The sequence below is a fragment of the Equus caballus genome, chromosome 9, assembly GCF_041296265.1.
Source record: "Equus caballus isolate H_3958 breed thoroughbred chromosome 9, TB-T2T, whole genome shotgun sequence".
NCBI classification, from domain to species: Eukaryota; Metazoa; Chordata; class Mammalia; order Perissodactyla; family Equidae; genus Equus; species Equus caballus.
In genome coordinates this window covers 1,825,962-1,851,138 of record NC_091692.1, presented here as the reverse complement: position 1 = coordinate 1,851,138, position 25,177 = coordinate 1,825,962, and the positions used below count along the sequence as shown (strand labels likewise).

Below are 25,177 nucleotides of genomic sequence, written 5' to 3'. Positions count from 1 at the left end.
TAGAAATATTTTTAGTTCTTTGGTGCTTAGTCTTAAGTTACTGTGAATATGGCGCCCATAGTTGTATTTTTTGCAGTATAACATCTCAGTATGGAAGAGCAATTTTCCTAAATAACGTGCTGGAATGATTACTTCTAGTGGTTGAATGGTTCACTCCTATGTATCAGACAGATTAATTTCTCCCTTGTAATAAGAAAATAAAAAATCTGAAATAACATTGATATGAAAAATTATTTTTCTCATCTATAGCTAGTCAGCAATGCTAATTGAGCATGGCATTGTTTAGAAAATTGTGAAATATATTTTATTTGTCCAAATATTGTTTTTTAATCACTTGGTTTAATTTTTAAAATATACCTCTGATTGAATTAAACATTCAGTAGTCCCAAATTAGATTCATAAAAGTGCTGAATTATGCTGGGTGACTCCTTTGGAATTCAGTTTAGTCAATTAGGACCTTCTGAGGACGGAGAAAAAAAAGTCGTACTCCTTAGCATAAAGTTAGAAGTCCAAATCTAACAGTACAGGACGAGGAGACTGTTGCTCCAGTCAGTGCTAAAGGTATTGTATGAACTAGTCTCTGAAACAGAAAAATTAATGCAGAAGGAAGAACTTGGGATCCACCTGAGATTCAGTTCATGGTTATTGGCTGAGCTGTGAGCATCTGCTAAGAACACGCAGTCTGGGTTGTTCAGGAGACTTTACGTTGTGAGTAGTGTGACACTTAGAGCAGGAACACGTTTCCTATCAGTTCCCCAGGTACTTTTTCTCTTTTCTGATCTATCCCTTTCCTGCACGCCTAGATATATCCTTTACGTGAACTAGAAAATTCATAGCTCTTTAAAAGACTTTCAAAATAAATTTAATTAACAGAGAAAAGTAAACAGAATACATGCATATATGTCATATATAACCTGCAAAGTAGCATTAGATGCTAAGTCCTCACATTACTGTCACTAGTATTCAATGTGTATAAATAATTCTGGCACTGGAAACTCTCAGTTATTAATACAGTAATATTCATTGACTTGCTTCTCAACTACAATGAATATATACATATATATATACATATACATATATGTATACATTAATATGTAGAGAGGGAAAGAAAAAGAGAAAAAGAGGTGGGATATATATATATATTTTTTTTTTTTCCTTTGGATGTTACTAATTTTTCCTTTTGTTAAGGAACTACTCTCTGATCTTGCTCTTTGTTGTTTTTTTGGGAAAAGAAAGTCAAAACCAGGATCGAGCTCTTCAGAATATTTTTCCTATTATAGACACTAATTTTGTAGGAATTTCTGAATTACCTTGCCAGAATCTCCATCTTTCCCCTATCCTCTATGAGAAAAGGTTTTGATGTCATTGTCCTATTGCTTATTCTGAGTGATTTTGTTGCTCATTTTATACAGGGAAATAAGGGTACAAGTCCAGACAATAGAAAGAGAAATGGATTTCCTTTTAAAAAACTCAGTCACTTCCATCTGCTGAATCTCAGTCTGTGTTTCTATAGCCACAACAGTTTTTCATATGAAATGTCCAGCATTGAATAAAAGTTACCAAGAATATCAGTATATAGGACAAAATACTAAAAAGTCAGAGAAAAAAGCAATAAGGCTAACACTCAACAGGTACAGCTATTAGAATTATTAGTTTAAAATAACTGTGATTGCATTTTGAAGAAAATAGATGACAAGGGGAGAGTTTTGCTACAAAACTAGAATTGTGACAAAAAATCAAATTGAAACTTTGCAATTTAATATAATAAATTAATAACTCAGTAGATGTGTTCATCAGCAGATTAGATACCACAGAAGAGAGTTACTGAACTGCAAAACAGACTATTAGAAAATATCTTAAGTAAATATGAAGAGGAAGAAAGGGGATTGGTACAGAGAAGAGCACAACATAGATGTGAGATGATGAAAAATTGAGATGACAGTGACAAGTGTATCATAAAAAGTCCAGGAAGGGGAGGAATAAGAACTTGGAGGCAACAATATTTGGTACCGCCTGAAGAGGTGTTGGTTGAACATTTTTCCTGACTGTGGAAAGACATCAGGCAGCAGATTCAAGCTGCTGTGTGAATTACAAGCTAGAGAACCACACTGAAGCATGAGTCGAGCTGATGAAAACCAAGTCACAGTAAATCTTGCAGCTGAAGTAGATGGAAAAGACATATTACATCCAAAAGTGAACTTGAATGATCTCTTAACAGATAATGGCATCCCAAAACAATGGAATGATATTCTAAACGTATTGAGAAAAAAATAGATGGCAACTTAGACTTCTATAACGAGTGAAACTCTTTTTAAGTGAAGGCAAAATAAAGTTGCTTTCAGACAAACAATCAAGAGGGATGTCATTGCCAAGAGACCTGCACTAAAAGAAATACCAAGGGAAAGAACTTCAGGCAGAAATGAAATTGCCCCAAATTGAAGTAGACGAACATAAAAAGGACTGAAGAACAAAGAAACCTGGTGAATATGCAGGTAAGTCTAAATATTAATTGACTGTATAAAAAGGTGTTATGCCTTGTGGAGTTCTACATGTATTTAGAAATAAAATATATCAAAAGTAGTAAAAACAGCAAAAGGATAGAGTAAATGGATTTAAAGAATTTTTGAGTCCTTATCTTTCTGGAAAATGGAAAAAGTAATAATTTAGAATATACTCTAATGAGACAAGGATGCGTTTTGTAATTACTAGAGCAACTATCAAAAGAATAACAAAATAATATATAATAATCTATGAGGGCATAATAAAATAAGAAACATATTTGATTAATTTTAAAAAGCAGCAATAAAAGAGAGGAAATGACACAAAGAATAGATAGAAAAATGGAAAGCAAATATTAAGATGACAGATTTAACTCAGAATATATCAGCAATTACATTAAATGTAAGCAGACTAAATGCTTCAATTAGTAAACAAAGATTGTCAGGCTGGATAAAACAATACCGTGTATGTTGACACACCTTATTGCAAAGATCCAGAAAGTTACAAGGTAAAATGGAAGATGATAAACCAGATCACACTAACCAAAAAGAAGGTGAGGTAGCTTTACTAATAGTAGGCAAAGTGTACTTTATTGCAAGAGCTTCATTAACTATAAGGAGGGATATGAGTATGAAATTTATATGCACAAAAAATTATTACATCAAAATATATAAAAGTAAAAATTGATGGAGCAAAAAGAAGAAATAAACAAATCCACAACTACGGTGGGGGCGGGGGTTAGTAGATATCACAAAGTAACTGATAAAGAATCGGACCAAAAAGAATCAGTAGAACTATAGAAATTCTGAACAACACAATTAACAAACTTGACCCAATAGACCTGTATTTCAACATTGCAAACAACAATTGCAGAATGTATGCATGTTCCTTTTAAGTGCACATAGAACAATTTTTAAAAAATAGATTTTGTGCTAGGGCATAAATGGAGTCTCAAAAAATTTCAAGTGATTGTGTTTTGTAACCACCGTGGAATTAAACAAAGCATCAGATAAACTCTATATACCAACTTTAAGATTTATCTAATGGGCCACTTAATGCTTTACAATTAGACTTTCAAATTTAAGGACATACTCTAGGTCTTAAAGTGGTACCAAGTGATAATTATGCAACCTAGGCTCATTTGCTGATGAAAATCTCCCTGTCATAGAGGGAAAGAAGCAAATTTCTTTATCTTCAAAGATTTAAGGTAGTAGTATAATATCATCATTAATTTATTTAGTGTGACCTTATTAATAAGAGCATTGCATGTTATGGAACAAAACAATAGCATACGGAATTTATTAGCAATCATAAGGATTACTGGGATGAACTAGGTGGCCTTATGAAAGAGATAGGACTTAAACAGGACCTTGAAGCTGGGTCGAATTCAGATAAGCAATCAGTATGCTGGATATTTCAGACAAATGCTTCATGGGAATGACTGAGGAGGTGGAAATGCCTTGAGAATGTTCGAAACAACCAGTCTGTTTTAGAGAAAATAAAAACAACTTTTTCATCTACTTGTCAGATCCATAATCTCTAGACTCTTCTTGCCAAATACATGAGGGCCATGATAGGAAGTCTTGTTTAACCAGCTTGTTAAGAGGAATTCATTGACTATATCTACCAGTTGCCTTGATTTATAGGTTTTACTTAGAGAATGCATAGTTATTCATATAGTCTTTAAAGATCTGTTCTTTTCCTATGAATGGAAATGTCTTCCTCTTTGACACAGCATAGAGCTTTGAAATGAACATGCCCGGAAAATTCTTATCTGGGCACACAGGCCAATCCTTCAGCCAATGGGGTGAGTTAGGTCCCAATCAGGCTGACCTCACATTCAGTTAGTTCTTCCTTCTACCTTCTAGATATCACGACATAGCCTTAATATGGCCCAAATCCTCCATAAGTATGTGAAAGGTTACAAAATACAACATCCTTATATCCATTTCTTGTTGAAAAACCTTGTTTGGTTGTGAGAATGTACTTTCTATAAAAGCCATTAGAGTTTAAATTATGGGGGATATGTAATATTTTCCTATCTGGAGTGGCGTTTATTAACCTTCTTTGGGGAAATAGAAACATTTGAGAATCTAATGAAAGCTATAGAAACTCATTCAAGAAAAATGGAAATTCATAAGTAATCACTCACTGTGGCATAATGTATAAGTTTAAGACTCTTCTAAAGGTCCATCCTTGGACTGGGTTATGAACCCCTGATCTAAAAAGGTTTGGTGCTTTTTCTGACCTCCTCTTCAGCCCCTTAGAAAAAAGAAAATATGTTCCACAGGGTTAAGAACAAGACCTTTCATTGATTTAAAAATAGCAGCTCTAATTTTAGTCATTGAGCTTGTTTAATGTATAAATGTCTAGAAGCTAGGAGCAATGGAAAAATAATAGAAGGAGAACAAAAATTATACCTATAAAAGCCTTCTGTTTTTCAGAAAAGCTCATTTTTTGTAAATGCAATTTAAAACAAACCTCAACATGATGTTTTTATTCAAAAGAAATCTTAATTGATTTACTACTCATCATTCAGAGGCAAATTGGGTCATGTATCAGTAGAGAAGTTCAAAAATTTTTAATCGTGGGAATACATCATTTCCGAATAAAGTTAGCTATCGATTTACTTTTTAGTAAAATGACGTGAGAATTTAGAAGTTGGAGAAATCATTCCTTTTGTGCAACTTCACCAACAATCTCCACCAAAATAGGATTGTCTGTCTAGCCTTAATGTATGACGTTTTCCAAATAGTTGAGAAAAGATCGAGTTGTAAGTCATTTAAATTGCTTTGTAATGTTGCCTGATTTCAAAACTGCTCTTCTGAATTTATCGAAAAATTCAGAAAATACAGAGAGGTGTAAAGTAGACAATGATAATTATCTGCAGTTCCATCAGCCAGAGATAAGAATGTAAACATTTGACGTATATCATGTAAGATAGTTTACATATCAGTATGAAGATATTCAGAGAGATGACACAGGTATGGAAAACAACACAGCATGTAGATTTCAACCTGCATTTTAAATGTCTTTAAAAATGTCTAAAACTTAAAATTTAATACCCACTCATTATTGTCATTGAAAAATCTGCAAGGAGGTCTGCAGAAAAAGTTACTAAATCTCTTGTTTTAGCTCAATGTCTCCCCTGAGTAGCCTGCCATCTGCACAGGCACATCTTTCTCTGAACTGACCCTAGCATGTAGACAAATTGTACGCGCTTATACAGATTACTGTTTTTGTAATTATTCAATTTATCAAAATTGATTTTCAACATACATTTTCATGTGCTGCTTGTTTTCTTCATCATAAACATTTTTACAGGTTAAGATATATAAATGTCATGAAGGTTTAACACTATGTTAAAATTTAGACTTGGTTGAATAGTTTAACACTATGTTAAAATTTAGACTTGGTTGAATATATATGTGCAAACATATGTATATACATGCATACATACACATACTACATGCATTGTATTTATCTCTCTCTCTCTCTCTCTCTCTATCAATCTAAGTTGGTGGCCATTAAAGAAGATTCCAGTTGGGGGTTACTAAAAAGTGCTGCATTAAACTTCTTGTAAATATATTCTTAAGAATGCACTATTTCGGGGCCGGCTCCGTGGCCAAGTGGTTAAGTTCGTGCGCTCCGCTGTGGCGGCCCAGAGTTCAGATCCTGGGCGCGGACATGGCACTGCTCGTCAGGCCACGTTGAGGCGGCGTCCCACATCCCACAACTAGAAGGACATGCAACTCAGATATACAACTATGTACGGGGGGGGGGGGGGGAGGGGGGATTGGGAAATAAAGCAGGAAAAAAAAAAAGAAGATTGGCAACAGTTGTTAGCCCAGGTGCCCACCAAGAAAACAAAAATTATTAAAAAAAAAAAAAGAATGCGCTATTTCTATAAGATAAATTCCTAGGCGATGGGTTTCTGCATAAAGTACTGCATGCACTTTCTGTTTATTTCAGTAAATATTACCAGATTCTTTCCCATTTTTAAAGGTTTTTACAGTTTCTTGAGTTATGTATGATGTATCTCCCCAGTTTCGTAGGTTAAAGTACTTCAATATTTTCAGGCTGATGGATGAATAAATGTGTGCCATGTACAATTCTCCATCTACTAGGAAGGTTGAACATGCTTCTTTTGTGTATGGTATATTTGGTTGTTCTCTCCTACAAATCATTATTAGTATTTTTGGTGAGGAAGATTGGCACTGAGCTAACAACTATTGCCAATCTTCCTCTCTTTGCTTGAGGAAGATTGTTGCTGAGCTACCATCTGTGCCAGTCTTCCTCTATTTTATGTGGGATGCTGCCTCAGCATGCCTTGATGAGTTGTGTGTAGATCCGCACCAAGGATCCAAAACCCACATCCCAGTCTGCTGAAGCTGAGTGTGTGAACTTAACCACTATGCCACTGGGCCAGCCCCCAGAAATTATTTTTTTAAATAATTTGCCATTTGCTATAATTGTATGCTTTTGTTGTTCATATTCTTTAAGTCAGATGATAGATGTTTATTAGATATTTTAGGTACATACAAATTCCATCACTTTATTTTTGCGTCATTGTTTTCTTTTTCCATCTACAAAACTCCAATTTCTGTGTTATTAAATTTGCAATTTAAACTAAGAAAAGCTACATAATCTTTTTCTTCTCTAGTTCCAGAGTATAAAGATTCTCAGATACTTAAATTCTATCTTCCTGCTCCTCTCTTTGACTTGTTGTAAACATGTTTTAAATCTATCTTCTTTTAAAGACACCCCATATTAGTTATTTTTAAATTATTATATATCCATAAATTCTACTTAAATTTACCAATTTTTTAATCAACTTACTTGTACTCCTTTTCTTTGCATTCAATATTCTACCTAAAATTCACCTTTATTAATTTGTTTCACATAATGTCTAAAATTAACATCTTGTTGCTTGTTTTACCATCACTGTATATTGCTATCTTAAGTAAATAAAGAATTCTAGTTTGAAGGCTATTTTTTGAACACTTTTACGATGATCATAATTATAAAACAGAGTGGAAATATAAATATTAATTAATTTTTTAATAATTCAGCTAAGTAATTGGATGTGTAAAAGGTGTTGGAAGTTTAGTACTTTCCTAATAATATTAGGAAGTCAGGTGATATTGGTTAATGACTCAAGAAAGAAAGCCCTAAGAATGTTGTTCAAAGTCATAGAGGACTTCTGCTTTCATAGTGGTTTATTCGGTAACTCAGAGTAAGTCTTATACCAGCGACAATTAGAAAATTTGGAAAAATACATGTAAAAGACATCTGCTTGAAATTACTGATAGCTAATAAGATGACACAGAGAGAAAAATTAAGAGAGTACACCAGAACCTGAGCAAGAGTGTAAAACACAAGGATATATGCTCCTTCATTTTCAAGACTCGCCTCTTCCCTCAGTTCTGGAAAGTTTGCAGCCATTATCACTTATGTATCACCTCTCTCCCATTCTTTTTTATTTGTTCTAGAAATTCTAGTAGATTTATGCTGATATACGCATTCTTTTTTTATTTTGATATATTCCATCTTCCTTCCATATCTGTTAAAATCTCCTCCTTATTTCTATTCCTTCTATATTTTATATGCTTTATTCTGGATGATTTTCTCGTAGTTTTATCCATGGCATAAATTTTTTCTTCAATCTACTAATTAATGTGTCCACTGAGTTTATCTTTCAATAACTCTAATTTCTACTTTTAGAAGTTTAATTTTGTTTCTTTTACAAAATGCTTCTTTTTGCTTTCATAATGTCATGCTCTGCTTTTATGGTCTAAATATATTAATTGTATAGAGTTCCTTTCAGGCTGTTAAATTTTTTCTTCTTCTTCTCTGTTTTTTGACTTTCCCTCACAACGATTTGTTCACTTGCGTGGATGGTAATGTTTTATATCGTGATGCTGTTATTAGCAGGAATTGCTTTCTATGGCAGTTCCTTTTCTTCTGAATTCATATATCAAATTTGAAGTTTGCACTTTCCTGGCTCCTGGGGTTTTTCCAGTTGTGTACCAGGCTTTACATTAATTTTTCAGCTTTGAGTGCTGTACTATGTGTAAATATATATTCTGTACCCACACAGGTTGCAGACCTAGGATCCTGATTTTGTGACAGTTGTACCCAGCTCCATGGCTAGATTAGTGGGTGGAGTTTTTGTTGTCTCCATTTCACGGAAGGGGCAGTTCTCCAAACTCCTAGGCTTCAGGCAACGCGGCTCTACTCCAGTTCCTCAACTTGTGTGGTCCTGAGCCTCATCTCTTCCCACATGTGTGACAAGCCGCAAAACTCTACCACTCAGGTCTTCATCTCACTCTGATATTGCTGTGGATCGCTTTGGCTTCAGCAGTGACTGTTTAAATTCCCTTTTTATTTCTGGACTTTCAGATTCAAGCTCAGCTATTCAGTCAGCTAAAAAGAATAATATTCAGCCTTTTTATGGATTTGAAGTGGAAGACTGGAAGTCCACCCATATCCTCTTAGATAGCCATGTTGACCTAACGTTTTCCCTAAGAAGCTTCTCAATCTCTTATCCCTTACACATGCTCCAGTTTTTCCCAGGCAAACATGAGTATAGACCTGTATGTAAGTGTATGTGGTCTCACTCCATCCTAATAACTTACAATATGTATTCTAATGGTAACATGTTTGCCATGCTTAATTTGTCTCTCACATATTAAATTAGACTCTACATGAATACATATATCTGGTAGTGACTTATACACTGCATAACACTATATTCATTTTCATTATTATTACCAACATGTGAGTGAGGATAATAAAATAAACAGACGACCCTGTACATAAGTGTACTATTTTCTTCATTCTTTCAACAAATATTTATCGAATGTCTACTATGTACCAAACACTATTCTAGGTACTTAAATGAATCAGTGAGGAAAACAGAAGACCTATTCTTATAAGGTATTTTCTTTATGCTAGTGAAAAAAGTGGAATTGCTTCTCTTGCTTTGGAGAAGTGACGTTGGGCAGAAGAAGTAGGACATCCGTGCAAGACTGTCCAGATCCCCTTCTTTCATAGATGTGGAGCTTGACCTATAATTCTGTCTTTTGCAGACTCTCCTAGGCTGCTTCTTTTACCATCACTGGTATTTTTATGCTGATGTGTGATAATGAAACTTAAGTTGCCTTTGGTATTTTTGCAGCTTGGACAATGGAGCACCTTTGGTACCTTGGAAGTTATAGCTCAGACTGAATCCATAGCAAAGTACGCAGTGGTGATGGAAGAAGATTGTGAAATTCTTAGAATTCCTGCAAAGGATTGCACAAAGTTAAAACTGGTATGACCAAATATAATCTATATATTAGCACAATATGAGTATAAACTCATGCTACGTTTTTCCTCTCTGGACAGAAGATATCCACATTCCTTTTATTTTTTAATTTGACTTGTCCTGGAAACCATAAGTACGTGGTTTATCGATGAACGTCACTTAAGCCTCTAATGGTGACGGATAGTTGAAGTGGAAAGAAACGTCTCTCTGGATATATTTTATGACTATTTTTGAGTTCTTTTGGTTTTTCATGAATTTAAAATTCATTCATTCATTCAACAATGTATGTTTTGGGTGTCAAAAGCATGTTATGTCTCAGAGATGCCAGAATATCGCTAAATCTCTACAGTCTATCTCAGGGGGGAAAAGAACACTTGGGGGTGACTAGCAGGCTATTTCATAGCTAGACAACAAACCCAGAGCCGCATGAATAGGTGATCACAAGTAAATTCTGACCCCTAATTCTGCTCTGTTAAGATAACTTCTTTACTTCAAATTTAACAATTTATTCTCTTTTAGTCAAATCCAGAATCTTGCCTCTCCTCTGTTTCTCTTCCTTGGGATGGCAGAGAACCTGTGTATAGATGACGGGACTAGGAGGACCCATGTCCTGCTCTGCTGGCTCCTCTGGACAGGGCCTACGCTGGTGCAGGCACCTCAGAACACTGGTGTCAGCCACGTAGGTGCTCACACTGGAGAGAGATGAGACATCCATCTTCATGATTTAGGTCGTTAATAGTTGGGTTTTTCTTTGATACGATGGTCTCAGTGCCAGTGGTAGAGAAGACTTTCTCAGAATTCAGCTTCCTTCCATATTCCTGGTTTCAGAGTAGCCTGCTTTTAAAAGAAGTGTTTTTAGGGGCCGGCCCAGTGGTGCAGCGGTTAAGTTCACACGTTCTGCTTCGGTGGCCCAGGGGTTCGCCGGTTCGGATCCCAGGTGCGGACATTGCACTGCTTGGCAAGCCATGCTGTGGTAGGCGTCCCACATATAAAGTAGAGGAAGATGGGCACGGATGTTAGCTCAGGGCCAGTCTTCCTCAGCAAAAAGAGGAGGATTGGCAGCAGATGGTAGCTCAGGGCTAATCTTCCTCAAAAGAAAAAAAAAGTGTTTTTAGTGTTTCACTTTTATTTTCAAAATATTTGTATCACTTATTTGATATTATCAAATACAAATTTTGAGTTTAGTCTTAAATATGACAGGTTTTTTAAAAGTGCTGAAACATTTATAGAAGTCCAAAAGTATTACGAAAGGTGGGAAGATAAAATTTTCATAGCAGATCTGAAGATTAAAAATTCAATATGGTTATGTAGTCATAGAATGATTCTCTTATAAAATTCAAATGTATTTTATTCTAATTTACATTAACATTATTTTTATTTTTATTTTACTGCCAGTTATCTATTTGCTGTCCTTTTTTAATCTTCTTTTTAAATTACCTGATATAGAAAATTGGATGACTTTTTTATAGGAAGAAAAGAAACTGGAAAATAAACAAAAAGTGAAATTAATTCGTCAGTGTCCATATTATGAGGAGTGGCCTACTTTATCCATATATGAGCTAGTTGGACTCATCAAATGGAAAAAATTTCCTCCAGGTCATGGTGAGTTTAATGCAACTTCAGATCATTTTCTTTACATAATATGATATTATTGGAATTTGCAATTTTTCATAGTTTTCAAGTTTTATATAACATTTCTTCGTATGAGTGTTTCCCTAATTCATTCAATGTTGACTTTGAATTGGACCTGTTTCTTATTAAAAATCATCCCGTACTGGCTTGATGAGTGATCTCAGAACTGGCCTCACTCCCACCTGCCTCTGTGTCTCCCCACAGCCCTCCCTGGTGCCCCTCCCTGACTGTCAATGTAAGCAGCAAACTAAAAAGGAAAAATGTGGCGAGAGCTTACAGTCCTTTTTTCCTGTTCTCTGGGTCCAGCAGGTACTTAAGCAGCAAGTTTGCATATCTGCATCTGTGCTGCACGTTATCTGTGGAAGACACCATGACAGAGAATAGGTGAGGCTGACATTAGGGACACCCGCAGTGAGGCTGTCTGGCCACGATGTGTGGATTTCCTGGAGTATGTGCACACAAAAAGTGTAGGTGGCGTTGAGTCATTTTGTACAATTTTTCCAACTCTGAGAGCCTGCTAAATAAGAGATGCCAACTGCTATGGACTGAATGTTTACATCCCCCAAAATTAGTATGTTGAAGACCGAGTCCCCAGTGTGAGGCTGTTTGCATGTGGGACCTTTGGGAGGTGATGGCGTCATGGGGGTGGAGTCCTCATGAATGGGATTAGTGCCCTGAGAAGAGGGCCTGGCCAGGTGAGGACGCAGCAAGAAGGCAGCTGTCTGCAGAACAGGAGAGGGCTCTCCTAGACATTGCATCTGCGGGCATGGTGATCTCGGACTTGCCAGCCTCCAAAACTGTGAGAAACGAGAGGTGGTTGTTAGGCCACCTAGTCTCTGATGCCACAGCAACCCAAACTGACTAAGACGCCAACTCAGGAGGAGCTTTCTTGGTGGTTCAGAACCTTAGATCTCCTTCTGTAGGGAATCACTATCGCCCCACAAGAGACGGGACAGCCACAAACAACAGAGAGAGGTTTGTAACCTTGCCTGTCTCTCCTCCTAGTCCAACAGTGGAGGGTCGAGTACCAAGATTATAAGGAAAGAGGACGTGTTTGAAAGAAATATTTCCACCTCATGCCTACAGAGTCCTAACTGTAGTGAGGGATATGGTGCCAGGAGGAGGACAACACTTCTGAATTAAGTTTGAAATTAAAGTTCTAAAAGAATGGGTCTGAGTTGTAAATTCCGTAATGTGACTGTTCTAGTGACAAAAATATGGTGGAGAAGTTAGGGACTCTGGTGAAGATGCCCTTTGAGGAAGTGACTACGTAACAGAAAAGTGAGATTCAGCTCAGCGCTGTACAGAGAGTTCTCTTATTGGAGAAAAGTAAACAGCGTTAGAGGCAGGTTTGTGCTTCAAAAACTGAGATTCTCTAACGAACCCGTTAAATTTGGTAAGACCAGAAACACCTTCCTGAATTTGTTTCAAATTTCTTTCCAGTGCTTGTTTTTATGCTTTCTTCTTCTTCTTTTTTTTTTTTTGAGGAAGATTAGTCCTGAGCTCATATCCTCCTCTTTTTGCTGAGGAAGACTGGCCCTGAGCTAACATTCATGCCCATCTTCCTCTATTTTATATGTGGGACGCCTGCCACAGCATGGCTTGACAAGTAGTGCATAGGTCCACACCCAGGACCTGAACTGGTGAACTTTGGGCCACCAAAGCAGAGCATGTGAACTTACCCACTGTGCTACCGGACCAGCCTCATTGTTTTTATATTTTATTTATTACTTTTTGAGATAGTGTTTAGCTCATGATTAGATGAATATATATTTTTCTCTTGCTTTAAAAATTAAATGAGTCATATTGCACTTTTGTTCATAAAACATTTTTCCTAATGATGTATAAATGTCATTTTTTGGCAAACAGTACATATATAGAAGGCAAGTAGTAAACTAACTTGTAAAAAATTGGGAATTGATCTTTTCTGAATTCAATGTATTTATTGTATGGAAAAAATTTTCTTTTAAATGTGGATGTTTTGGATTTATCATGGGTTCCCCATTTTGTATCAGAAATTTCAATCTTGGTCCATGCTTCACTTTCAGGGCTATTTTCTATAAAAAAAAATATCTTAGCCTTGCTAATCTATTAGGACATTAATATTTTTGGGGTGATTAAAAGGAGGAAAGAAACCATATTAGATATCTTCAATTAAGTGAGTCAAAAGAACATGGAATTTGGAAAAGGAGAATAATTATGTGCTTTTAATGTATTTGATTACTGGTGAATAATATGTGTCTCGGTCTAAAGTATCAATCAAAATATTTAAATTTTAGCATCAAAGAATTAAGAAGGTTCTGACCTGACCCACAGTTTCTTAGACTATTGCTAGGTTCAAGTTCTTTTTGGTAACTGTCTCAGGAAATAATGGTGGAAATTATGTATTGCATTGGACGACATGTGATTATATTGAGTCAGTCAAAAGTAACATTATTTTTCCACTGATTCCCGAACATATAAATGTGAGGTGCTTACACTTATACAGTTTTAAAAATCATTTATCTCGCTTAGGGAAGAATGACAATTTCACCAGATGCTCTTCAAAGCACGTTTCAGCTCTGAAATATCATGATTCCTATAAATAAACATACCTAGGTAAAGAATAAGTCCTGTCAACCTAATCTAATTTTCTTTTATGGGAGTGACAAACTTGATACATGAAAAAGAAGCATTAGCTATAATACTTCTCGACTTTACTCAAGATTTATTTTGAATTTTCATCAGAAAACAGAGAGCGTAGCTCAAATTATACTTTCATTATCCAGGTTTAAAATTAGCAGTAGTGTGATTTCCAAAGCATAATTATGTGTGTTTTGATCTTATTTTAGGAATGTATATTGGATGAAGTTTCAGAGAGATTTAGTTCATTATTCAAAAGCTTGATAGGATTTAGGATTAATCCTTGGCAATCTATGAAATAAGTAAAGCTTATTTCTAGCTCTATTTCCTTTGTTAACTTCTTAAGTCTTCTTACTTTTGCTTCATACGCCAAGAGAGCCTGAATGCAACATTGCTTATAGTTTGGGCCTCTCTGGTTTGTATTCAACCAACTAATATTCCCAGGTGTTATTTTTCCAAGGCGTGATTGGCTGGGAAATGGCAACCAGATGATCTCCGTAATCAAACTGTTTCTGTGTCTATCATGTGTGTATGAAAAAATAGTAAATTAACTTGGCAGCAATGAACTATTGATGTACATTTTATTGTTATCCTGCTTTATATCAGCATGCTCCATCTTTGCCAGGTAGCATTTGACATAGCAAACGTAATAACTAGAGATACTAAAAAAACTGTAGTGACCAATTTGGTTCTGAGAGGTAAAATATGCCAATAGAATAAGAGTAAAAATGATATCTAGTCTTCCCAAACCAAAAGTGGAGACTGTCAGCCACAGAACACACACTTTGAAGCTCTACTGGAGGAAAGTTTGAAGTTCTAGGCTTTAAACCCCAACTTTTTAACATCGATCTCTTGCAGATCAACTATGTGCAGGAGATCAAAACTCTTAGCCCCAAGGCACACTCTTGAGCACCCCAGAGCCAGGTTTGTGCTTAGAAGTGCCATTGATCCTGCTGTGTTTTCGTTCCTCCATTCCTCTTTTACTAGTCTCTTTTGCATTAAGCAAATATTTTCCACTGTAACATATTAATTCATTTAATGATTTTTAATAGACATTACTTTTTAGAGCAGTTTTAGGTTCACAACAAAATTGAGCAGAAAGTACAGAGATTTGCCATATACCCCCTGCCCCCAATCTTGCAGAGAATCCTCCACTAATAACATGCTCCACCAGAGTGGTACATCTGTGACAACTGATGAGCCTACATTGAAACATCATGAACCAAAGCCCATAGTTTACATTAAGGCTCACTTTTGGTGTTGGACATTTCTATGGGTTGGATGAATGTTTAACAATATTTATCCACCATTACAGTATCGTACAGAACAATTTCACTGCCCTAAAAGTCCTCTGTGCTCCACATATGTGAAGCATAAATTATGTGGACTTAAATTTTTAACTCCTTTGGATAAACATTCATCCCCCCCGTCCTCCCTAATCACTGCCAACCACTGATCTTTTTACTGTTTTTTTCCTTTTATAGTTAGCCATTTCCTGAGTGCCATAGAATTGGAATCATGTAGTATGTAGCTTTTTTAGACTCTTTATTTCACTTAATAATAAGTATTTAAGGTTCCTCTATGTCTTTTCATGGTATGATAGCTCATTTCTTTTTAATGCTGAATAATATTCCATTGTCTGGATGTACCACGGTACCACAGCGTATTTATCCATTCAGCTACTGAAGGACATCTTAGTGCTTCCAGGTTTTGACGTTATGAACAAAGCTGCTATAAACATCTGTATGCAGGTTTTTCTGTAGATATAAATTTTTAACTCCTTTGGGTAAATATCAAGGAGCACAATTGCTGGATAGTATGGTAAGAGTGTGTTTAGTTTTGTAGGAAACTTCCAAACTGGCCGTAGAATTTTACACTTGCACCAGCAATGAGAGTTCCTGTTTCTCCACAGCCTTAAAAGCATTTGGTGTTGTCAGTGTTCTGGATATTGGCCACTCAAGTAGATTTGTAGTAGTATCTCATTGTTGACTTAATCTGCATTTTTCTGATGACTTACGGGTGGAGCATCTTTTCAGATGTGTATTTGTGATCCATATATCTTCTTTGGTGAAGTGTCTGTTAAGGTCTTTGGCCCATTTTTTAATCAGATTTCTTGTTTTCTTACTGTTGATTTTTAAGAGTTCTTTGTATATTTTGGGTAACAGAGTTTTATCAGATGTATCTTGTACAATTTTTTTCTCCCAGTCTGTGGTTATCTTCTCATTCTCTTGACACCGTCTTTTGCAGAACAGAAGTTGTTAATTTTAATGAAGTCCAGCTTATCAATTATTTCTTTCATGGATCATGTCTGTGGTGTTGTGTCTAAAAAGGCATCACCATACCCAGTGTCATCTATAGTTTTTCTTATGTTCTTGGAGTTTTGTAAGTTTGCACTTTATGTTTCCATCTGTGATCCATTTTGAGTTCATTTTTGTGAAAGGTGTAAGGTCCATGTCTAGAGTCATTTTTTTGCACATAGACCCCAAGTTGTTCCAGCACCATTTGTTGCAGAGACTATCTTTGCTCTATGTGTTGCCTTTGCTCCTTGTCAAAGAGCAGTTGACTATATTTATGGGATCTCTGCTCTGTTCCACTGACCTATTTGTCTATTCTTTCACCAATACCACCCTGTCTTGATTACTGTTGAACTTAGGTAGCATCAGTCTTTCGACTTTATTCTTCACTTTCAATATTGTGATGGCTCTTCTGGGTCTTTTGCCTCTCTGTATAAACTTTAGAATCAATTTGTCTATATCCACAAAAAGTTGTTGGGAATTTGATTGGGATTGCATTGATTCTATAGATCAAGACATTTTGACACTATTATTTTCCTATCTGGAGTGTGGAATATCTCTCCATTTATTTAGTTCTTTCATTTCTTTCATCAGAGTTTTAAAGTTTTCCTCATATAGATCTTATGCTTATTAGATTTATACGTTAGTATTTGTTTTTTGGGGTGCAATTGCAAATCATATTGCATTTTTAGTTTCAAATGCCACTTAATCATTGCTGGTTTATAAAATCAGCTTTTAATGTTGTGTATTTTTCTATTGATTTCCTGTTTTCAATTTCATTGATTTCAGCTCTAATTTTTGTTATTTTGTATCTTTGGCTTACTTTGGGTTTAATTTGCTCTTCTTTTTCTAGTTTCCTAAGTTGAAAGCTTAGATCGCTGACTTTAGATATTTATTTTTTTCTAATATATGCATTCATTGCTATAAATTTCCGACAAAGCATTGCTTTCCCTGCATCCTCACAAATTTTGGTAAATTGTGGTTTTATTTATATTTAATTCAAAATACTTTAAAATTTTCCTTGAGGTTTCTTCTTTGACCCATGTATTATTTAGACGTGCATTGATTAATCTCCACATATTTCGAGATTTTTCCAGTTATCTTTCTGTTATTGATTTCTAGTTAATTTCCTTGTGGTCTGAAAGCAGATATAGTATGATTTCTACACTTTTAAATTTGTTAAGATGTATTTTATGGCCGAGAATCCAGTCTATCTTGGTGAAGGTTCCATGTGAGCTTGAGAAGAATGTGTCTTCTGCTGTTGTTGGATGAAGTAGTGTATAGATGTCTATTACGTCAAGTTGACTGATGGTGCTGTTGACTTCAACTGTATCCTCACTGATTTTCTGCCTGTGGAATCTTTCCCTCTCTGAGAGAGAGGAGCTGAAGTCTCCAAATATTATAGAGGATTCACCTATTTCTCCCTGCAGTTCTAGCAATTTTTGCCTCACATATTTTGATGCCCTGTTGTTAGGACATACACCTTAAAGATCCTATGTCTTTTTGGAGAACTGGTCCCTTTATCATTATGTAATGCTTCTTTTTATCTCTCATAATTTTCCTTACTTAGAAGTCTTCTCTGTCTGAAATTAATATAACTACTCTCACTTTCTTTTTTGATTGGTGCTAGCATGGTATATTTTTCTCCATACGTTTACCTTTTTTTTTTTTTTTTGGTGAAGAAGATTGGCCCTGAGCTAACATCTGTTGCCAATCTTCATCTTTTTGCTTGAGATGGTCCCTGAGCTAACGTCTGTGCCAGTCTTCCTCTATTTTTTATGTGGGATGCTGTCACAGCATGGCTTGATGAGTGGTGTGTACATCCACACCTGGGATCTGAATCCATGAACCCTGAGCTGTGGAAGTTGAGCAAACAAACTTAACCACTACACCACAGGGCCGGCCCCTCCATGCGTTTATTTTTAATCTATGTGTGTCTTTGTATTAAAAGTGAGTTTCTTATAGACAACATATAGTTGGGTCTTGTTTTTTAATCCACTCTGACAGTCTCTTTTAATTGGTACATTTAGGCCATTGATATTCAAAGTGATTATTGATACTGTTGGATATTAGCTACTATATTTGTTACTGTTTTTTTAATCTCTTACCTTTGTTCTTTGTTTTTATTTCTGTCTTCCATTGGTTTTCTGCCTTTTATGGTTTTAACTGAGCATTTTATATGCTTCCACTTTCTCTCCTCTCTTAGAGTTTCAGTTCCACTTTGTTTTTTACTTTTTTAGAGGTTGCCGTAGAGTTTGCAATATGAATGTGTAACTAATCTGAGTCTACTTACAAATAACACTACACAACTTCACAGGTAGTGTGAGTACCTTATAACAAAATAATCCCATTCATCCCTCCCATCCCTTGTGCCATTGCTGTCATTCACTTCACTTATACATAAGCACAGCTATGCACATAGACATTTATAAGTGAACATAGCCAAACACAACATTGCTGTTAGTTTGAACAAACAGTTATTTGTTACATCAATTAAGGAGAAAAGTAAAAATTTCTATTTTACCTTCACTTTATGCTTTCTCTGATGCTTTCCCTTTCTTTATGTAAACCCAAGTTTCTGACCTATACCATTTCCTTTCTCTCTAAAGAATTTCTTTTAACATTTATTGCAAGGCAGGTACACCAGCTACAAATTCCCTCAATGTTTGTTTCTCTAAGAAAGTCTTTATTTCTCCATCACTTTTGAAGGATAATTTTGCAGGGTACAGAATTTTATATTGTGGATTTTTTCTCTCAACAATTTCAATATTTCACTCCACTCTCTTCTTGGTTTCGTGATTGCTGGGGAGAAATTGGCTGTAATTTTTGTCTCTGATCTTCCAGACATAAGGTGTTTATTCTTCTGGCTTCTGTCAGTATTTTTTCTTTATCTTTGATTTTCTGTAACTTGAAAATAAAGTGCCAAGGTGTAGGGTGTCCTTCTTTTTCTTTTTGGCGTTTATCCTACATGGTGTTCTCTGAGTTTCTGAATCTGTGATTTGGTGTCTGACATTAATTTGGAGACATTCTCAGTCATTATTGTTTCAAATATTTCTTCTGTTCCTTTCTTCTTCTGATATTCACATTATGCAGGTTACACCTTTTGTAATTGGTCCACAGTCCTTGAATGTTCTGTCCTTTTCTTAAGTGTTTGTCCTCTTTTGCTTTCACTTCTTTAGATTTCTAATGAGATATCCCCAAGCACAGAGATTCTCCCTCAGGTGTGTGCAGTCTGTTAATAAGCCCATCAAAGGCATTCTTTATTTCTATTTTGCTTTTTATTTCTAGCATTTATTTTTAGTTCCTTCATATAATTTCCTTCTCTTCTCACATTGCCCATTTATTCTTGCATGCTGTCTACTTTATTGATTAAAACCCTTAGCATATTAATCATAATTATTTAAATTCCTGGTCTGACAGGTCCAATATCCTGGCCATGTCTGGTTCTGATGCTGGCTCTGTTACTTCTCTCTGTGCTTTTTGCTGTTTAGTATCTTTTGTAATTTTTTCTTGGTAGCTGGGCATGTTTTACTGGGTAAATGGAACGGCTATAAACAGGTTTTAGTAATATGGTCATGATGTGTAGACGGAGGAGAAGCATTTTATCGATTTGCGATTGGGTCAGTCTTTCAGTCAGCCTGTGCCTCTGGACCGTGAACGTCACAGCGCTTCTCAGTCCCCTTCCCCCCATTAGATAGGACGGGATGGCCAGAGCGGGCTGGAGTGAGGTATTTTCCTTTCCCCAATTCAATTAGGCTCCGATAAAACCCCATCAGGTGGTGCTGTGGTTAACTAGCTTCTCCTGAGGGCAGATCTTGTTAAGAAGAGCAGAGTGTGCTGGCCTATTTCACATCAGAAGCGTGAGGGAATTTTTCTCTGATATTTGCTGTAGGAACCTGGTAGAGACCCAGGAGGTAAACTCACAAAAGTGGGGGGATCCCCTGATGCCTGGGTCCCCCTGGAGCTTTTGACTCTCAGATTTGCCCACACTGAGCGTCCAGCAATTTGTCAGTTCCAGTTCACGTTCTCCTGCCTCGGCACTCGTTCCCGTGGAGGTTTCTGCTCTGGTGAGTTGGGATTCTCTGTATTTCCCTGTCAGTCTCTCCAATTTTGGGGACAGCAGTTGGCTCTATGACCTCACTTTCCTTGCAAGTTAAGAATTCTTGATTTTTCTTTTTCTGCTTTTTACTTCTTGTTAGGATGAAGTGATGACTCTAGAGTTCCTTACATGCTGGTCCAGAGAAACCAGTTTTTTCATATATTGCTATTTCCTTAAAGTTCGCTCTCAGACTAACCACACACTTCTCAATTGATCAGAATCTACTTCAGACTTTTACCAACTTAATTCCAGTTAGATATAGAAATATTACCATGTATCACTCTATTTCCTTTTCCTCCTTTGTTATATGTGTTGCATCTATACATGTTCAAACTGAACAATAAATTGTGATTACTATTAAGTTATATTTATTCTACTTATTTTGTTTAATTATTATACTATTATAATAATTATCATTATTTTATATAATTTTACATCTTTTAAAGAAACTGTGACAAGAAGGGAGGACAAGTATACATTTATAGTGTTTGTTACATTAAACACTTTATTTACCATTTCTAGTTATCTTTTTATTCCTGTGGATTTGAGTTACCATCTGACGTCCTTTCCTTAGTCCAATGTAAGTTTGTTCCCATTTGTCTCCTTGTGTTGTTATTGGCAAATATACTACATTTCTTTATTATAGACCCCAAACCAGAATCATGTACTTATCATTTCACACAATGATTCCTTAAGTCAGTTAAGAGAAGAAAGGAGAAGAAATATGCGTTTATGCTGCCTTCTATAATTACATATTTATCTTCAATGGTACTGTTTGATTTTTCAAGAGGATTTAAATTTCTCTTTGGTATTGCTTGCTTTTAGCCTGAAGAACTTCCTTTAGTCTTTCTTTGAAGGAATTTGTGCTAGAAATGGATAATCTCAGGTTTTGTCTAACTGAGAATATCTTCCTCTATTTTTGAAATATATCCTTTTTGGCTATAGGATTCTTTGTTGATAGCAGTTTTTTGTTTTGTTTTTGGCACAACTTTGAATACAAATGGCCTTCCATATCAGAGAGTTTTGCAACTGCTGATTCAATCAACCGCAGATGAGAAACCGTGGATACGAAGGGCTGACTGTATTCACTGCACTATGCCATTTTACGTGAGGGACTTGAGCATCTGCGGATTTTGGTATCTGCAGGGCTCCTGGAGCCAATCCCTCAGGGATACTGAGGGACGACTCTATGTTATTGCATTGTCTTCTGGCTTCAAGTTGTTTCTGCGGAGAAGTCAGTTGTTCATCTTACCATGGGTCACTGGTGCATGATGGGTCTTCTCTCTCTTGCTGTTTTCAAGACTTCCTCCCTGTCTTTGGCTTTTAGCACTTGTACTGTGATGTGTGTGTGTGCTTATTCCTTCTTACCCAGCACCAGAATTCTCTGTGACCACTTGCACCTCTTCTTTCCATCTCCTCTCTTTCCACCCTCCTTTCCCTTAGTTTACTTACCCTATACCCTCAGCTGCACTAACTCATGCTGAGGTCAACTTTATCTCATCATTCATCACTTTAGAATATTCTTTCTTCCTATTGTCATTAGATTAAAATACAAAACCTTTGCTATTATTATCCGGGCCATGCCTGTGTCTCCAGGGTTTATGTTGGATCATTCTCCCGTCTGTCCATGTTGCAACCATTCTGGACTTCTGCTATCTAGTGGGGCCCTTCTCTCTGGGCTTTTACACATGTTATCTCCCCTTCCCAGACAAGTTCCTGATCCTTCACCTCACTAAATTTGCATGTTGTTAAAATAACTTTCTTAGACAATTTAAGTTCTTCTGCTGTCAGTTTGCCCCCCCAGAGATCTCTGTTCATCCCACACCTGAGGGTTCAGCAAAGTTTTCTGTGAAAGACCAGATAGTAAATACATTAAGCTTTGCAAGTCTTGGACAGTCTCTTTTGTGGTTTCTTTTTCTTCTTAATCCATTTAAAAAATGTTAAATCCATTCATTGCTGGAAGGCTGTACAAAAATAGTCCTTGGGACAGATTTGGCCCATAGGCCAAAATTTGCTCACCCCTATCCTATGTCCACAGTCATGTTATGGCACAATTAATAGTTTAAGACTCAGTTTTCCCACTAGGCTTAAAATTCCTCTGGAATGTGTCCATCTTATTTTTCAGTACCCAAAAGAATGCCTAGAATTTGTAGACCCTTGAAAAATATGTTGAATGAAAGAACAAATGAATATTTTAATGTCAATGTTTGCCTGTAGACCAAACATGACATATTTCTCCCAGAAGTAGATAATTTAACTCTTTGCTGTTCAGTATATGTGGGTTGCATTAACGCTTGGTATATATTTTCTCCATTTGAGGGAAATGGTATTTTATATATTAATATACTTGAACATACTTCTGTTGTTAAATTTCGAATAAAACAAAATTTGTTGCTTTACTGTCTTTGAGTAGAAGTTTAAGAGAATTATATCATTGTAATCTGTCAACCATTAAGAATACTGGGAGGCCACAGTGTTTTAAACTCATAATCCAGGTAAAATAAAAGCCAATTTGAATCCTGGATCATATTAATTAAATAAGACAAACATTAGCATGAAATAAGGACAACACTAGTTAAAGGCAGTTTGAAAGTCTGTTCTCTTCAAGAAATCATCAGGAATAACAATTTTTAGAATCTATCAACTAATCACTTTTATTTTTACTCATTATGTTCAAATTTCACTATATATGCAACCAACTGTCTAGAATACAAGGTAATGAGAAATGGAATTACCACTGGCAAATATAATTCAAGGTTAGTCTCCTACCTACTTTTTAAATTTGTCATCATACACATTTTTGTTATAAACATCCCTCTAAGAAACTATTTCTGAGGATGATCGATCCTGGAGATTGTATTGTTGAGTGCCCCCTCAAACACTTCTAACTGGCCTCCCTCCGCTGTGGAGGCTAGAAAAACTAAAGACTACATCTCCTAGAATCCTTTATGCAGCTTCAATTTTGCTTATGGCCTGAGCTCTGCCAACAGATATGCTTATAAGACGTTTGGAAGAAGTCAGGGAGCAGCTCTTAGAGCACGGTGATGAACGAGATGGTTCCCATGTCGCCGCTAGTGTTACAAGTGACGAGTGGCAGCAGCGGACGGAGAGGGGCTTCCTTTGGAGGGCCTCCGTGCTGTGGGTGGAGCTTTCCACTGCCTGAATTTTTCCTGACTCTGTAGAATTGAAACCTAGTTTCACAGTTTTCCTAGAGTTTCCTAATATCTTCTAATAAACCCTCTTCTGCTTAAATTTAGATAGAAAGAATCTATTTTCTGTACTCAGGAACCAAGAGTAGTAGTCTGATTGTGTATTCTATCAAAGTTGTTCTCCTTTGTAAATAAGTGCTTTTTCAGAATTTCTTCATTTGGCATTTAGTCAATATTTTTAATGAACACCTACTATGTGCAAAACACAGTGGTAGTTTCTTTTGTGGAGATGAGAAGAAATACATTTTAAAATCACATAAAATGAACTATTTGAGTAGCTACAATGCGTTCATTACTATGTACTGTAGTCTGACTTTGATTTTGATCTCAAAGTTTTAATAATTAGAAAAAATACAAAAGAGTCTAATTGTAAAGTGATGAGATGGATGACAAATATCTTGCATTAAAATAACTTTCAATATCTCATGGATATACATATTATCTACCATGATAATTGTTAAGTGACTATTTTCCAACAGATACAGTAGAAACTGAATGGGAGAGAGGATTTTTTGAACATGGTTGGACAGTAGGTGGGAGTGATAATTCTCTGCAGGAAGACAGGAGTCAACATATGGCTTGTAGATCTTGATGCAGGAGAGCTGAGCAAACAGCTCAAGTCAGGTGCTTATTCGTGATCATTGGGAGCTCAGTCAAAACTGTAGAGTCTGAGGCATTTTAAATGTTATGTTCACATACTTGTGCATTGTTTTATAGCTAATGTGGTATCATTAAAGGTTTTTGAATAGTAGAATAGACCTGAAGAAGTAAAAGTTTTAGAGGAATGAATCAGGCAGAGCAACATGAATGATGGTTGAAAGGAGAGAGGCACATGAGACAGTGACACTAATAATGGAAAAAAATTAATGTAAGAGGCAGTGTAATTATTCAGGGTATTGTATGGAATAGACCTGTTCAAGTACATTTTCAGACCTCCTTAGTACCCTCGGCAGTCTGCACCTGTATGTCATTTTTTAAACATTTCACCCAGAGTGCTTTGTTGCTGCATAGATGCACGTACATCTGTGGATGGCAGCCCAAACTCTTACTCCAGACACCAGAAGGATTCTCAAGCATGGATTTAAATGAAACTGCGCTCTCACCCACCACCTCAGAGTTAGAACAAACTTTTCCCAGCGTTTCCCAGAGATATTTAAATACTGAGGCCCCCATCCCGACTCCCAAGTCTTTTGTGAGGCTTGCCATCGTTTATTAGTGTTCGTGGGAGAGTAACTTTTTTTCCTACCCAGAGGCCAAGCTAAACATAGCTTCCTCAATGACTTGCATCATCTATGAATAGTATTCATAGTTCATGTTTTCATTGAGATCCCTGGTATTATGCGGTATATTTTTTCTTATTTCCTAACTTGTAAAAGCACAGTTTTTTCCTTCCCTCTCAGTTTGGTCATTAAAACCCAAGCCTTTGGTTGTTGCCCTCTGCAAATGATCCCAAGGATGCTGAAGGGTCTGCTTCCCATTTGACTTTTCAGCTGCATCTGTAATTTGTATTTCC

General features: G+C 36.2%; 1 protein-coding gene across 4 annotated transcripts in view; it reads left to right on the top strand.

Annotated features, from left to right (window-relative positions):
- Window positions 1–25,177, top strand: part of CNBD1 (cyclic nucleotide binding domain containing 1) — a 409,209-nt gene that overhangs the window by 259,352 nt on the left and 124,680 nt on the right. For all 4 annotated transcript variants that reach the window (XM_070221378.1, XM_023648351.2, XM_070221377.1 and 1 more), the window contains 2 exons: window positions 9,680–9,814; window positions 11,278–11,410. In XM_070221378.1, coding sequence (XP_070077479.1) covers window positions 9,680–9,814; window positions 11,278–11,410 — 268 coding nt within the window. The remainder of the gene's footprint in view (window positions 1–9,679; window positions 9,815–11,277; window positions 11,411–25,177) is intronic.